Below are 13,476 nucleotides of genomic sequence, written 5' to 3' on the forward strand. Positions count from 1 at the left end.
TCACTTTCATTTTTGAGGCGCATTTCTAGTCCTCTGTAATGTTCATTTCCATCAAAAAAATATGGCATCCTTTCATTCCTAACATATTACTCAGTCCATTTCAACAATATATACCCAGCAAGATTTTTTTCCTTTAAGATCTGTGTTTTCTATGTGTTCCTTTATTTTTGTACCAGTGTCTTTAAGCTTATTTCTACATTTTTGACCTTGTATGTATCTTATAGAAAATCAAAAATAAAGTCAAACCTCTGCACTCAAATCTTGATAAAAAGAACAGTTCAAAGAAATCATTTATAACGTCCAAATACCACGACATCCATGATGAGTGTATGTAGACCGCAGTTGTAAGATAGAAATAATTTTCTGTTTCCAGTGGAGTTATTGCTGTCTTCCTCACTCTGTGTACAGGGGGGACACACACACCTACAAGCACACAAAACACTCAGGCATGTATGTTTACTTATCTTTGTGAGGACATTCAGTGATAAATATTAATCAATACTCATAATCTTATGGCCCCCTTAACTCTACATTTGACCATCACAACAGAGTACCAAACCTAAATGTAACTCTGGCTTTAATCCTGAAGCCAAGTCTGCAGGGGGTTCCTTTTTGTTTCAGATTTACTGAGTAGTTTGGGGCAGCAAAATATGTGTGCATGTGTGTCTGCCTGTGTGTGTATGCATGCGAAGGAGCTTAAAAGAAAGCAACTGGACTTCTTTAAGTTTCTTGAAGAGTCACCTCCCATCCAAGTTGTGAAAAAGGGCTACCATGGTACCTGGTAGACTGAGAACCCATACAGACATTAAAGGAAAATGACTTTCTCACTGATGAAAACACTGACATTCACATTTTCAGCAGATTGCTTTCAGAAAACCACTCTGATATCAGACAGAATTGTCAGCTCATTACTCTCTTTAAGACCTTTGTAGGTCAGAGCTAATTACTGAAAGTAACTCAAGACTTTGGCATATCTGTTGATTGCAAATCTGTTCTAACGCATGCCATCTTTGAGATGACAAAGTTGGAAGGCCTGTTTGGTCAGGTCATGTTCCTTAGCTTTCAGCCCCGCCCAGATACCCACTGGCTTTGATTTACACCAGTCTAACAAGCACATCATCAGTCAGGTGTGGTATTGCTTTTTGTTTAACTCAGAGGACAAGAGCAGGGAGATCACACAGTGAAGGAACACCCTAGGAAAGTCTCTGTGCTGTGATTTTTCTCCACAGAAGACATTTTACAGCTCTACAATTGTTTCTGGGAGAAGGTATAAGGAACTGTCTGTGGAGTCCTGCTGCTGCAGCTTGTCAGTCCAACACAGGTGTGTTTCATTTACTATTTTGTCTCTGTGCCTTCCCACTATTTTATATGACTTTTATGTGCATTCTACATAGATACATAGTCACAAATATTACTGTTGATGTAGTTGTCTACTTTTTTACTGTTTGTTGTTGATTGTATGGATAAACTTTTATATTTTTGTTTATGATATACAATCCTGTATTTGCTGTCATATCACCCAAATGTAAGCCATGATTAGTTAGTAGTTAGTTTTAGTTTTGATGGAGGTTTTTCTATCCATATACTGAAAGTCAGACCTGAATCATCTGTAAACTAAGTAGATTGTGTCAGGCATTGATCACATTCTCTATAGTTGTAGTTGTCCCCAAGTAGGACATTAAGATTAATATGTGATTAATATTCCACAGAGAGAGAAGGGTAAAGGTGCAACTGTTCCACCCTGAAGAGAAAACATGCAGTCACATGCAAATCCAAATTTCCTTTAAGTACAGATTATGTGCTCAAGCTGCATGCCTTAAGCAATAAACGGACACCAGTCTCTGGTTAAGACTTCTTGGAATTTCAGACTGGAATTTTGTCAGTGATTCTTCCTCATGTAAGCTGATCTGTCTGAATGAGAAAAAACAAATGTAAGTGTTGGAATTGGGTGTAAGGGTCTTCCGACTTCCCTTCCAAACCGAGTAGGAAGAACCACTGTTGGCTCAGTGGACCATAAGACTGTTGGGTTTTTTTTTTTTTTAAATTATGCATTTAATTGTCCACCTGCTTGACTTAACAGACTAGTAAGATCTAGACTTCTTTCATACCTCGTGATTTCAGTAGCAGGAAGTATGATATCTCACACACAAACATGGCAGTCAAATAAAACTCCCGAAGTCCCTTTAGCGGTCATTCCTTTCCTCTACAGGAAAATCCTGCTTTTGATTGCAGGTGCCCTTCCCTTTAAGGGAAAACATGGACACGGACCATTGGAGGAAAATGCTCCCCATAGCGTAAGGGCTACCAGATGGTCTGAGTATATGGTTGATGGCTTCATAATACCTTTAATTTGTCACCTCTATGTTCATAACAAATAATTTGTCTTGATCCTTAATCCACATTAAATTTTACGAGCCAATCTAAGATTAAAGTTCTAAAATGGTTTTAAAATGTTTGTTTTTTTTGTTTTTGTTTTTACGTTTGGTGAGACAATTATATCTTCTCAGTTCCTGACTTTAATGTTGTTAAAGTCAGGAACTTAATGGTGACATCATTACAGGCACAGATAAAATATTGCCTTATGCCTGCAGTTTAGACAAACAATGAGACTGTAGATTTGTTTCTGTTTGTACTGTAAAAGGACCACTTGTAACTCTTGGACAAACTAGAATCATGGTTCCACCCAGGCTTCTTTTGTTCTCAAACATATTACTTTAAAAGTCGAAAGTTGCATGTCTGTGGATACATTTGTTTCTTTTAGAAGAAGGTTTTTAAAACTCTGCTTGTGTCATTCCTGTTATCCACCTTTCCAACTCGGCTTTAATTTTGCTTTGACTGTGACTGTGATGTTGTACATTTGTATGTCATCTTTTTGACTTGTCATGAAGCTTTTTCTTGTCCCCCCAGCACTGTGTACATTGCCATGAGAAACAACTTGGGTTGAAGGTCATTTCTCTCCATGCAACGCTACTCTCATTACATTGCACCAATGGACCCTCAGGTTTGTCCACCACCTCTCAGTAGCAGCCAGTCAGTGATTAGTGGCCTTGACAAATCCCCAGCAAGCACTTTCAGACCTGGCCACTCACGGAGCAGCAGCACAGGTTCTGGCAAGCACTCAAAACAGGTAAAAAGAAAAAAAGACACTAATTATATTGTAAAGTAAAAGATAAAACTGTAACCCACTTGGTACAAATGGGCTTCCAGAGATTTTCTCCATTTCTGCCCCCTCTTGCAATCCATATCACAGAATTCCTCCAATTGACTGACACCTGAAACTAAAAGCTGTGTTTTCATAAATGTAATTTTAAAGTGCTTTCTGTCTCTATCAGTCTCGTCACTGGGAGGTAGTGGATGACTTGCAGCATGCTGACAGGGGCTTGGTTCCAGGGTCATCTGGAGACCTCAGTATTCCTGGGATCTGTGAGGGCTACTTGATGAAAAGGAGAAAATATCCGCTCAAAGGCTGGCACAAAGTGAGAGAATTTAAACTATTTTGCTCTTCCAGTTTCTCAGTGAAACTGTAGTAAATCCTGCAGGGTTGAACAGTGAAGATTTTTATCCACAACTAATTTGCCAAACTCTCTTTTTAGAGGTACTTTCTGTTGGAGAAAGGCATTCTCAAGTACTCAAAGACCCAGCAAGATGTAAGTCCAACACAAAAACATCAAACAATAATGATACGCTCTGATGAAGAATAAAGTGTTAAATGTCCTCTGCCATTGTGTTTAGATTCAAAGAGGGAAGCTGCATGGCTCTCTGGACATCAGCATGGCTGTCATGTCTGTGAATAAGAAGACCAAACGCATAGACCTGGATGCTGGAGACAACCTGTATCACCTCAAGGTAACTTATTGGTTCCAGGATGAGTCAAGTGTTTACTGTGGCTAGAATCGGATGTATCCAAATTAAATAAGTTCTCTTCTCTCTGGTATTAGGCAAAAAGTCACGACATTTTCTACATCTGGTTGACCAAGCTGTGTGCCCATCGTGTGTTCAGAAAAAATGAGGCCATGAGTGTCCACCGTGGTGTGCTTCATGCGCTTTCTTTGGGACAGAGCACTCTCCCGGCTTTCTCTCAGCAAAGCAGAGCAACAGTCAGTATAACTTCCTGCTCCAGTAAACTGTCCACAGCTGAAAGGAAATTTACTTTGTGCTATAGGAATCCAATCAAATGGAGAATCGCAGATAGACTGGTGAACATTTTTGCGACCAAAAAATGTTTGAGTATTAATAATTTGGATGATAATACTTTAGACAGCTGACTATCAAAAAAATACAGAAAATGGTATTTATGTAATCCATGATCACTGTAGTCTGAAAAACAGCAGCTGCCCACAGATACTGTAATTGTGAAAGTGCTTTCTTTTAACCTTGATATATGATCCTGCAGATTCCTCACTATGCCAGCTCTGCATCGGTGTACCATCCAGAGATGGCAAGTCCTGCCCCAGCTGTTGCCAGTCAACCAGGTGTGACCAGCAAGGTATCAGCTTGGCTGCAGCAGACCCACGACATAGATGCAACCTCCAATGGTGAGAGCTGCATTAGAGATGGCGCCAGAAAGAGAGGCCTGATTCTTGATCATATGTCCTCCATATTTAACAATGAATACAGATTTGATCAGTAGGTGTGCCTGTCTCTTCGTTCCATTTCTAAACTGTGACCTTTAACCCACTGCCTATCAGAACTGGCTCGTTGTCAGGCAGATCTGACAGAACTGGCTCAACTTATCCAGAGACTGAATTGGCTGGAAGGAGGCTACCCTATCACTAACACAGACCTGGAGATGCGAATCAGCATGCAGGCAAGTATGCTGGTCCCAAATGTGAATGTGTGTCACTTGTCAAAGAATATTTAACAACCGGGGGGTGAGAAGTAATTTCACACAAAGTTTGATGTTTAATCTAAGCAAAAATCTGAAATGTTTTAAATGGGCTTTAAAATTTATGGTATCAAGCACAATAGGCATCCAGTAAAAAGGCTGTAACACTTCACCATAGTTTTTCTTTAGGAAATGCAAAAAGAAATTAAACAAAATACACCCATAATTGCTCATTCTGAAATATTTTTCCAGGTCATTCACTATCTTAACCAACTATATACCAGATTAGCCTTAACAGCACCATATATAAACTATAGGATGGAACTGTGATATAATGCTGTTGGGATTTCATTCTCAGCTTCAGAATTGCTCCACCCTAACCTGCAAAAGAAAATGGTCTGGAAAAAGAAGCTATAATTTTGTACTTCTGTGTTTAGAATCTCTCCCTGGAAAAACCCAAGAAAAAGAATGGGCGAATGCCGGGTCACTCCAGGACTCTGTCTCGTGCTGAGGCCATGGGGGGAATGGTAGGAATTTGTTACTTAATGTCTTGTTACAGTACCATCAGACAGCTCACCACTTTTTAGCCTCATCCAATTCTGTGACTCTTTTCCTTTTCTCTTCATCTCCAGCAGTTCACTTCCAGTCATCTGAGCACAAATTCCACTTCTGTACAGTCCATTCCAAACTACGTCTACTCTCAGCTGTCCAATCCTCAAGTCACCTCACCTGAAGCTAAGAAGCTCCACCAGGAGATCTGCACTGCTTCTCAGAGAGGTATGGCCTTGCTGCCACTTGGCTAAGTCTGACGCTCTCTGCATTAGCATTGACTTTTTTTCCCTTTACATATTCCCTGACACATTTTGACATATTGCTGAGAGTGTGAGAATCCTCATCTATCACTTACACTTTTGCTGTGTTGCAGTTCACAGTTCTCTGAAGTCCATTCATGAGGTTTTGACCTTGGAGCGTGAGAGACTGAGGCAAGCCTGGACCGGCCCAGACATGCGGCAGAACACCTCACAGCAGCTCGCTACCATCTGTAGCACATTGTCTGAGGTAACAGACACATATGTATACAAACATGGACACTTCTGGCCTATGTGGAAGCAAACTTAACCTGACTTCTAATTCTTGATGTCATAAACCAGATAAAAACACAGACTAGATCCTTCACCATACCCCAGTTAGTCTTTCCAACACTCTAAATCTTAGTGTAGCCCTGCAAACGGCAACAATGGGCCCAGCCCTAAGTGATACTGTTGAGCAGGTTTGGGCTGTTTTTAGGTAAGACGGGCACAAGTTAATACAGGTGGAACTTAAAGGAACACACCTCAAGTATTCCTTTCTTTTCACACACAAATATGCATATAAAACGACTGCCGCATACTGAAACAAAGCAGTCAGGTTAGGGACTTGTTGGCTCCTGCTGTCAGACTGACTGTGCTTATGCAACACTTCTTGCTTTCCCCTTGGCTTCTTACCATGGTGCATGTGACTGCATGTTTGAACATCAGCGGCTGTGACTTTGGGCTTTATTTTGTTAATAGTTGCTTGATATCCACAGTGATGAACATATCCCATGGTTAATAAATGTATGTTATTACCCTGTTTATTTACTGTTATATCACTCTACTGGAAACTGGTGAGACTTTCACCCTCTTGTTCAAAATCGCTTTAGAGTCGTTTACTAACCATAATTTAGTGAGTTTAAAGGGTAAATAAAGTTTTTCTACGAAGAATTGATTGATAAAGATCCTTTTTTTTTTTTTTTTTGCAAGAGGGTGTTTTGTTAATAGTTGAGAGGGTGTTTTGTTAATAGTTATATCCACAGTGATGGATAATTCAGAAATACTAAATGTCTGAAGGGACCTTTCCTAACCTGTACTAAGTTCATTTACTAAAGTCCTACCTGGCCCACTAAAAAGCTCTGTCCTTGCTAAGATATTATACATAATTCAGTTTGATTGTGCTGGTATTTACTGTACTGGAGAGCAACTGCACTTGGCAACAAGTAATATTTGCCTCACCTCTGCTGTGTTTGTGCTTTGGAGTGTGCGTGATATTCGCTGCATGCATTTTTGATCCTGTGTGTTTCTTCTGCACTTCTCCTGCATGGCTTGTGTGCATGTGTGCCTGCGCGCATGCAGCTTGATATACAGTCCCATCTGACCAAAGTCCATTCGCTTTCCCTGTCCTCTGACTCTTCTGAAGAATCCTTCTGCACTGTCCGTCCAGACCAGGTGTGTAGTGTATGTGTGTAGCATTATTATTATTTATTTTTTTCTGGTGTCACTGATAATCATCCTGATTAACATTGAATTCTAGCTCAGGATCATGAAGAAATTTTATCTGACTGAAGCTATAAGATTGTGGGAAACTTTGGTCAAAAGAAGGAAAACATGGAATGATTTACAGTCTAGTGACGTGGGTGGTGGTGCTGCTGTTATTCACAGTTGGGACAGCTGCACCTACAATTGTTACAGAGCAAGTTGTGTGGGTAGCACCTGTTGGAAATAACTGTGCATGTCAGTCGTCACTGTTCTGAATTTACTTCGCAGCTTCGCAGCACTTACAGGTAGACTTGTTTATTGGACTTAAATGGTCAAACTATAGCTGGAACCATGTTTCATCCTTACAGAGAACGCCTTCCTTAAGTCGTCACAGTAACCGTCCACCTTCAGTGGCAGATTCTATGGCAGAGTATTTTGATGCTAGCGAGGTAATAGTGTGCGAGACTTCGTCAGAGGCCGAGGCTTCTGATGAATCGGGCCTGAGTGACATTACCACCACTAGCACATCAGAGCCTGAAGAAGGACATTGTGAGTATTTACTTTCAAATAAATCGCCACTGCATGATTTTCTGTGTCACAACAAAGGTTAACATGAAACAAAAACATCAAGTCATTGTTTCCTCTGTCCTCCACAGCTGCTGCTACTCTTAACTACAGAGAAAGTTTGAACAGCGCAAGTCACAAGCCACGGCCAGTGCCTCCTGATACTGGTAAAGTAATCTTCTGTTAAGCAAACCTGTAAATTTATATTTCAACATGGTAACCGCTAATATGAAAGGAATGATAACAGTAGGACAGACATGGCTGCTAATCGTGCTTCTGATTCACACAAAATTCAGACGTGAAGTAGCCTGTATACATTTGGAACCAAACTGTTGCTTTGTCAAACCACTTAGAATTTGAGTTGCTTCACCTGTATATGGCTGCTGCTGCAAGCCGCTTTGCAAAGCATGCTCATCCGAGCTGAGACCTATGTCCCAAATGGCACTTGCCCATGGAAAAGGGCAGCAGGACAGCCATGAGCTTATCTGGGCTAATATGAGTTTATCTGGGCTAATGTGAGTTTCTGCCATAACTGGTGCTTCCCATGACTCCAAAACCTACCTCAATTATGTTTAGTCCAGTAGAGCTTTGTTGGGTTGACAATAAAACTCTACAATATACACTCAAGTATACAGTGGGGTAAAATGATGTCCTCCTGGATCAAAGGTGCAAACTGTTTAAAAATAAAAAATAAAAAAATAAAAAAATAAAATCTCGCTGACCTGCTCCTGATGCTGCAGAGTCGTCTTCTGGATGGAGGAGGAGTAAACAGTTGGTGGGAGGGGTGATGCGGGTCAGCCATGATGCTAGTGGCTTTACGAATGCAGCATGAGGTGTAAATGTTCTGTAGACTGGGTAGAGAGCTGCCAATAATCCTCCGGAGGGCTCTGCATGTTGATGCGTGGCAGTTTCCATACTAGACTATTTAATTGTCATTTGGGAGACCTTCAACATTTCTAACCATGTATGGCCTGTAATTTAATAAGGATCTTAAGAATCTCGAAACATGCTATAAAACAGCAGTTCCCAACCTTTTTTGCGCCACGGACCAGTTTGTCTGACAACATTTTCACAGACCTGCCTTTAAGATGTCGTGGATACATACAACAAAATAAAACCAGTACCGGTACCAAAAAAAGAAGATTTATGCATAACACACAGGGAAAGACCCAGGGAAACAGAGTTTAAAAATAACGATTAAAACCATAAATTTCATACCCAAGCCTCAACTCACGGACCGGTACCGGTCCGTAGCCCGGGCATTGAGGACCGCTGCCATAAAAGGTTTTGGAAGCACCACCAGTGAGGCCTGGAACATGTGGATATTGTGATTATTCTTGGTTAGTTGACCAGGTTTATCTCATTTTGTGTGTGTGTGTGTGTGTGTGTGTGTGTGTGTGTGTGTGTGTTGTATTTTTAATCATCCATTTTGTTTAATATGTTACGCTGTTTTGTGGTGTTACCATGCAGGTCGTCGCACTACCCTGCCTGCCCCCTGCGCAGACAACAGCCACATTGGCATTATGACCATCCTCTACAACAACATTGGCAAGGATCTGTCCAGAGTGTCTATGCCAGTTGCTCTCAATGAGCCACTCTCATTGCTGCAGAGGCTCAGTGAAGAACTGGAGTACTCTGAGCTGCTGGACATTGCCAGCAACATTGATGATCCATATGAGAGGATGGTGTGTTGGGATTGCTTATGATTTCTGACCCGCTGGGGGTCAAATCAAGTTGAATTTGGTGTAAGGCTTGTTCAGGATTTAGGAAAAAATTGTTTTTGTCTTGTTTGTTTTTAGGTTTATGTAGCAGCATTCTCCATCTCTGGTTATGCCTGGGCATCCTGGAGGAATCGTTACAAACCCTTCAACCCTGTCCTGGGTGAAACGTATGAGAATTACAGAGAAGACAAAGGATTCCAATACATTAGTGAACAGGTAACCTGAAGACATAATGATTCGGCTTATTGGTGTTTTAGAACAGACTTTAATGCTGTATTGTCTTATGTTTTCAGGTCAGTCACCATCCACCCATCTCTGCTTGCCATGCAGAGTCAGAAAACTTCACTTTCTGGCAAGGTGTGTTGTTTTTGTTTTTTGGTTTCTTAAGCAAGTCCCAGATATACAGCAATCAGACCTAACACTGCAGCTTTTCCTTCTTTAATTCTGCTCTCAGATCAGAGATGGAAGTACAAGTTTTGGGGCAAGTCTGTGGAGATCATCTCTTCTGGACTGGTTAATGTTACCCTACCCAGGTGATGATTTTATGCCACTTTTAACCACAAAAGATGTGAAACAAAGGGACAGTGTTTTAATATTAATAGTAGTATACAACACCATACACTAGTACAAGAGATGACAAAGAATCATTGCTCTATATCAAGATTGGTGAATAATTGAAACTTTTACATACAATAATGTTTTTATAAAAAAGGGACTGATCAAAAGCGTGTTTGTTTAGTTTTTTTTGGTTGTTTTTTTTTAAATAAATAACTGGCCTAATGTTGCTCCAAAGCTGGACAATTTCACCAAACTGTCCATTGAAGGAAGTGCAGTTTCTGGCACTTGCATGTTGGCTTAATTTTTCAAAGGCGTGATTTTTCCAGATAAAAAGGAGAAATGCAAACAGGCTAGAAGATTGATCGGATGAGTGGGAGACCTTGAAAATTATCTTGAGGCTTTTTGGATACAAATGCTGACACAGAAGTGACAATATTAAAAATGTTAGTAAAAAGTAAACAAGATGGACTAAAGCAAAGGATGGCTGGTTTGCAGTTTGCTGTCACAAGGCACCAGCATTTCTAGAAATCCATATACAATTTGAGCCTGTACGATCTACGATCTCATCTACATTTAAAAACTGTTTCAATTTCATTATGCAATGATCACAGTATAATTTGTTTTTTGTTTAGTTATGGTGATCACTATGAATGGAATAAGGCCGTTACATGTATCCACAATGTCCTGAGTCAGCAACGCTCTTTGGAGCACTATGGTGAGGTGACCATCAGAAACACAAAGAGTGATGTGTGCACCTGCAAGATTACCTTTGTCAAGGTAAGGACATGCACATATGCATATTTTTTCTAATTTAGCCAGAGGTCCATGTAATGCATTGAAATTGTGCTAAGTGCCTTCATCTTTTCATCCCAGTCCCGCTACTGGAGCTCGGACAGCAGTAAGAATGAGGTGCAGGGTGTGGTTTTGGACCAGGCTGGGTCAGTGATTCATCGTTTCGGAGGTCTCTGGCATGAAGGCATTTTCTGTGATACACTACCTACACCACAATGTATCTGGAAACCCAGTGAGTACCACTGTTCAGCGCTCAAATCCCTCACAAATTACTCCAATCCTATGACTCATGTAAAGACCACCGTCAACCTGAGCCAAGACTGACTCATTGATCTCTTCCACAAATGATTAAGCTAATCTACTTTATACACAAACGCTGAGTTTTGTCAACTATGTTCAAGTTTTAGATGAAAGATCTTTAAATATCTACGATATCCTTTTCTATACAGATGTACAGCCTGATGACTATGTCAAGTTCTATGGCTTCTCAAGTTATGCCAGGGAACTTAATGAACTGACTTCAGAATTGAAGGCTGTCCTTCCACCTACGGACACACGTTTCAGACCGGACCAGAGGTATCCACAAGATCTTGTTTAATTTAAACGATGGTAGACTGACAGACATTTCTGCACCATCTTCTGTGCGCTCCAATTCCTTACTCTTGTCTGCTCTATCAGGCTCCTGGAGGAGGGAAAAATAGCAGAAGCAGATAAAAGGAAGGATGAGGTGGAGGAGAACCAAAGGGAAAGGAGGAAAGAAATGGCCAAGAAAGGGGAGGAACACATCCCCAGGTTCTTCAGGTGAGAAGCTTTCCTCGTTGCCTCGTTCTGGTTTTGTGGTGGACTGTCAAAAGTCTAGTTAATAATTCAAGCAGCAACACATCTGGTGTCCTTTTCTTCAGTATCAGCCTTTTTTCTGTAGGAAATGTATATAAATGTCATTTTCTAATCTGTTTACAAGATGTGGGGTTTGCTCAAGCGCATGCCTTTTAATATGGGAGTATTTGGATATTATTTTGAATGTAACAAAGACCACAAGATGGAAAGAGATTACTCTGTCCAACCAATAATGGTGGTAAAAGCTGGTATTTAAAGCACTAAATAATAAACATGATGGCAGTTTAAAAGGAGGGGGAGGGGGGCCCATTTAGTTAAAAAAAAAACAAACAAAAAAAAAAAAAACATCCAGGATTGTTTCCCAGACAGGGTATAGGATGGCCTTAATTTTAAGGTGGTTTTAAAGACCTAACTAAACTGTTAGGTCAGTGGCTAATGGCTATCTTTTTATTATTTTATTATATTTTCTTCTACTGTATCATGCTGCTGAGTGACTGCTGCTCGTCAAACACATTTCATTGCAATGTTGACCCTGTGCTAACTTGCATATGACAAATAAAACTGAAACTAATAAGAGCTTAAATAAAATGTTTGATGCCTAACATAGTTGGGTATCAGCAGCTTGTTCTGTTTTTTGTTTTGTGGTGATCGGCTGCCTCACTGATACTGTCAACAGAAGAGGTTCTTGGATGTGATTATAAACGTCACATTCTTTAGAGTGTTCTAAGAGTCTGTATTTTCCCACAGAAATCTATGTATTTTTATTTATTTAGGCTTATTAATGTTTCCAGGTTGAATGACATTCCAGTGTTGCATGTCACTAATTGGTCTGTTTTCCCAGAAAATCGGTGGATGAAGCTGGCAGAGAGGTGTGGCTGTACAATGGGACATACTGGATGCTCCGCAAAGACCCTGGCTTTGCCAATACTGAAAATCTGGATCTGTGGTAGAAATCTACACCCACCTGAACATGAGGCTGAATAAAAGCGGATTCATGTGAACACATAATGGCAGAATGAACACGTCGTCAATAAAAGTAATCAGCTATAACTATTTGTGATTATTAGCCTGGTGAAGAATAAACAGTATTGACCCAACAGCGGTGACCAAAGGGCCAAAATACTGCTACCAGTGGTGCAAGGGTATAGAGGGAAAGGGCTTTAAGAAGCATAAATGAACCTCTCATTAGTTTCATTTTGGTTCCAGTGTAGAGATGAGATGCTACTAAGGTACAAATGAAGACTGATTTAGATGAAGCCAGATGTCTTTCCTGCCTTTTTGCCTTTCTCTGCCATAAAGAAAATCTGAAATATTATCATTTATGTTTAAGAAGCAAAGCTTAACTTGAATTCTATTTTAAATTGCTGCCATTTAGGAAAAAATTGGGTAAAATGTTTTCTTGATGTAAATAGTAGTTGATTTATAACATTTTATGTCATGTGTTTGTAAATTTTAATATCAGGCTCAAAGTGTTAAATGCTTTCTTGTAGAGGGGCTTATGTGGTATTTTGCAGGTGAACTGGTGCTGTTCTCAGTGGGTCTTACTGTTTAAACAAAGTCTGTATGCATGTTGTGTTGGGTCACATTGGTGAATCCATATACCAGAATGAATCAAGCGCCATTTCAACCCAGCATTCTTCATTTCTCTGTCCTTGATGAGCTGAAACACCTCTTAGACATTTAGACTGTGAGTTGAATCAGTGAAGGGTTTTTATGTTTCAATAGTGGATTTTTTAATAAGGAAAAGAGATGGCTGTTAAATCATTGTGAATGTTTTCTTTCAGTGGTTTAGTTTCAAATAAAAGGTTCTAGATCAACATTAAACTTCTGTTCATTACTAAACTGCACTACAAAATTGCTGCCTAGAATCTGGACTTGTATTTATAAAGAAGTGAATATTTGCAAC

At 40.1% G+C, this 13,476-nt stretch overlaps 1 protein-coding gene across 2 annotated transcripts; it reads left to right on the top strand.

The window, feature by feature from the left end:
- The first annotated feature begins 2,959 nt into the window (after positions 1–2,959).
- On the top strand, positions 2,960–12,520 carry LOC146633161 (oxysterol-binding protein-related protein 7-like). 2 transcript variants are annotated; one of them, XM_085352040.1, is made up of 22 exons: positions 2,960–3,127; positions 3,333–3,476; positions 3,594–3,647; positions 3,733–3,846; positions 3,939–4,097; positions 4,394–4,535; positions 4,689–4,807; positions 5,263–5,352; positions 5,458–5,602; positions 5,751–5,884; positions 6,976–7,068; positions 7,467–7,647; positions 7,755–7,829; positions 9,133–9,347; positions 9,462–9,599; positions 9,677–9,740; positions 9,838–9,916; positions 10,574–10,718; positions 10,815–10,965; positions 11,183–11,309; positions 11,412–11,534; positions 12,412–12,520. In XM_085352040.1, exons 1-22 carry the CDS (start codon positions 2,960–2,962, stop codon positions 12,518–12,520), a joined length of 2,769 nt encoding a protein of 922 aa, XP_085208166.1. The 2 variants fall into 2 exon arrangements, with proteins under 2 accessions (XP_085208166.1, XP_085208167.1); XM_085352041.1 differs by having other exon boundaries at positions 5,461–5,602.
- The last annotated feature ends 956 nt before the right edge of the window (positions 12,521–13,476 follow it).

Source organism: Diplotaxodon limnothrissa, linkage group LG4, assembly GCF_057381915.1.
Source record: "Diplotaxodon limnothrissa isolate DT_005_m linkage group LG4, D_limnothrissa_male_GT1.1, whole genome shotgun sequence".
NCBI lineage: Eukaryota > Metazoa > Chordata > Actinopteri > Cichliformes > Cichlidae > Diplotaxodon > Diplotaxodon limnothrissa.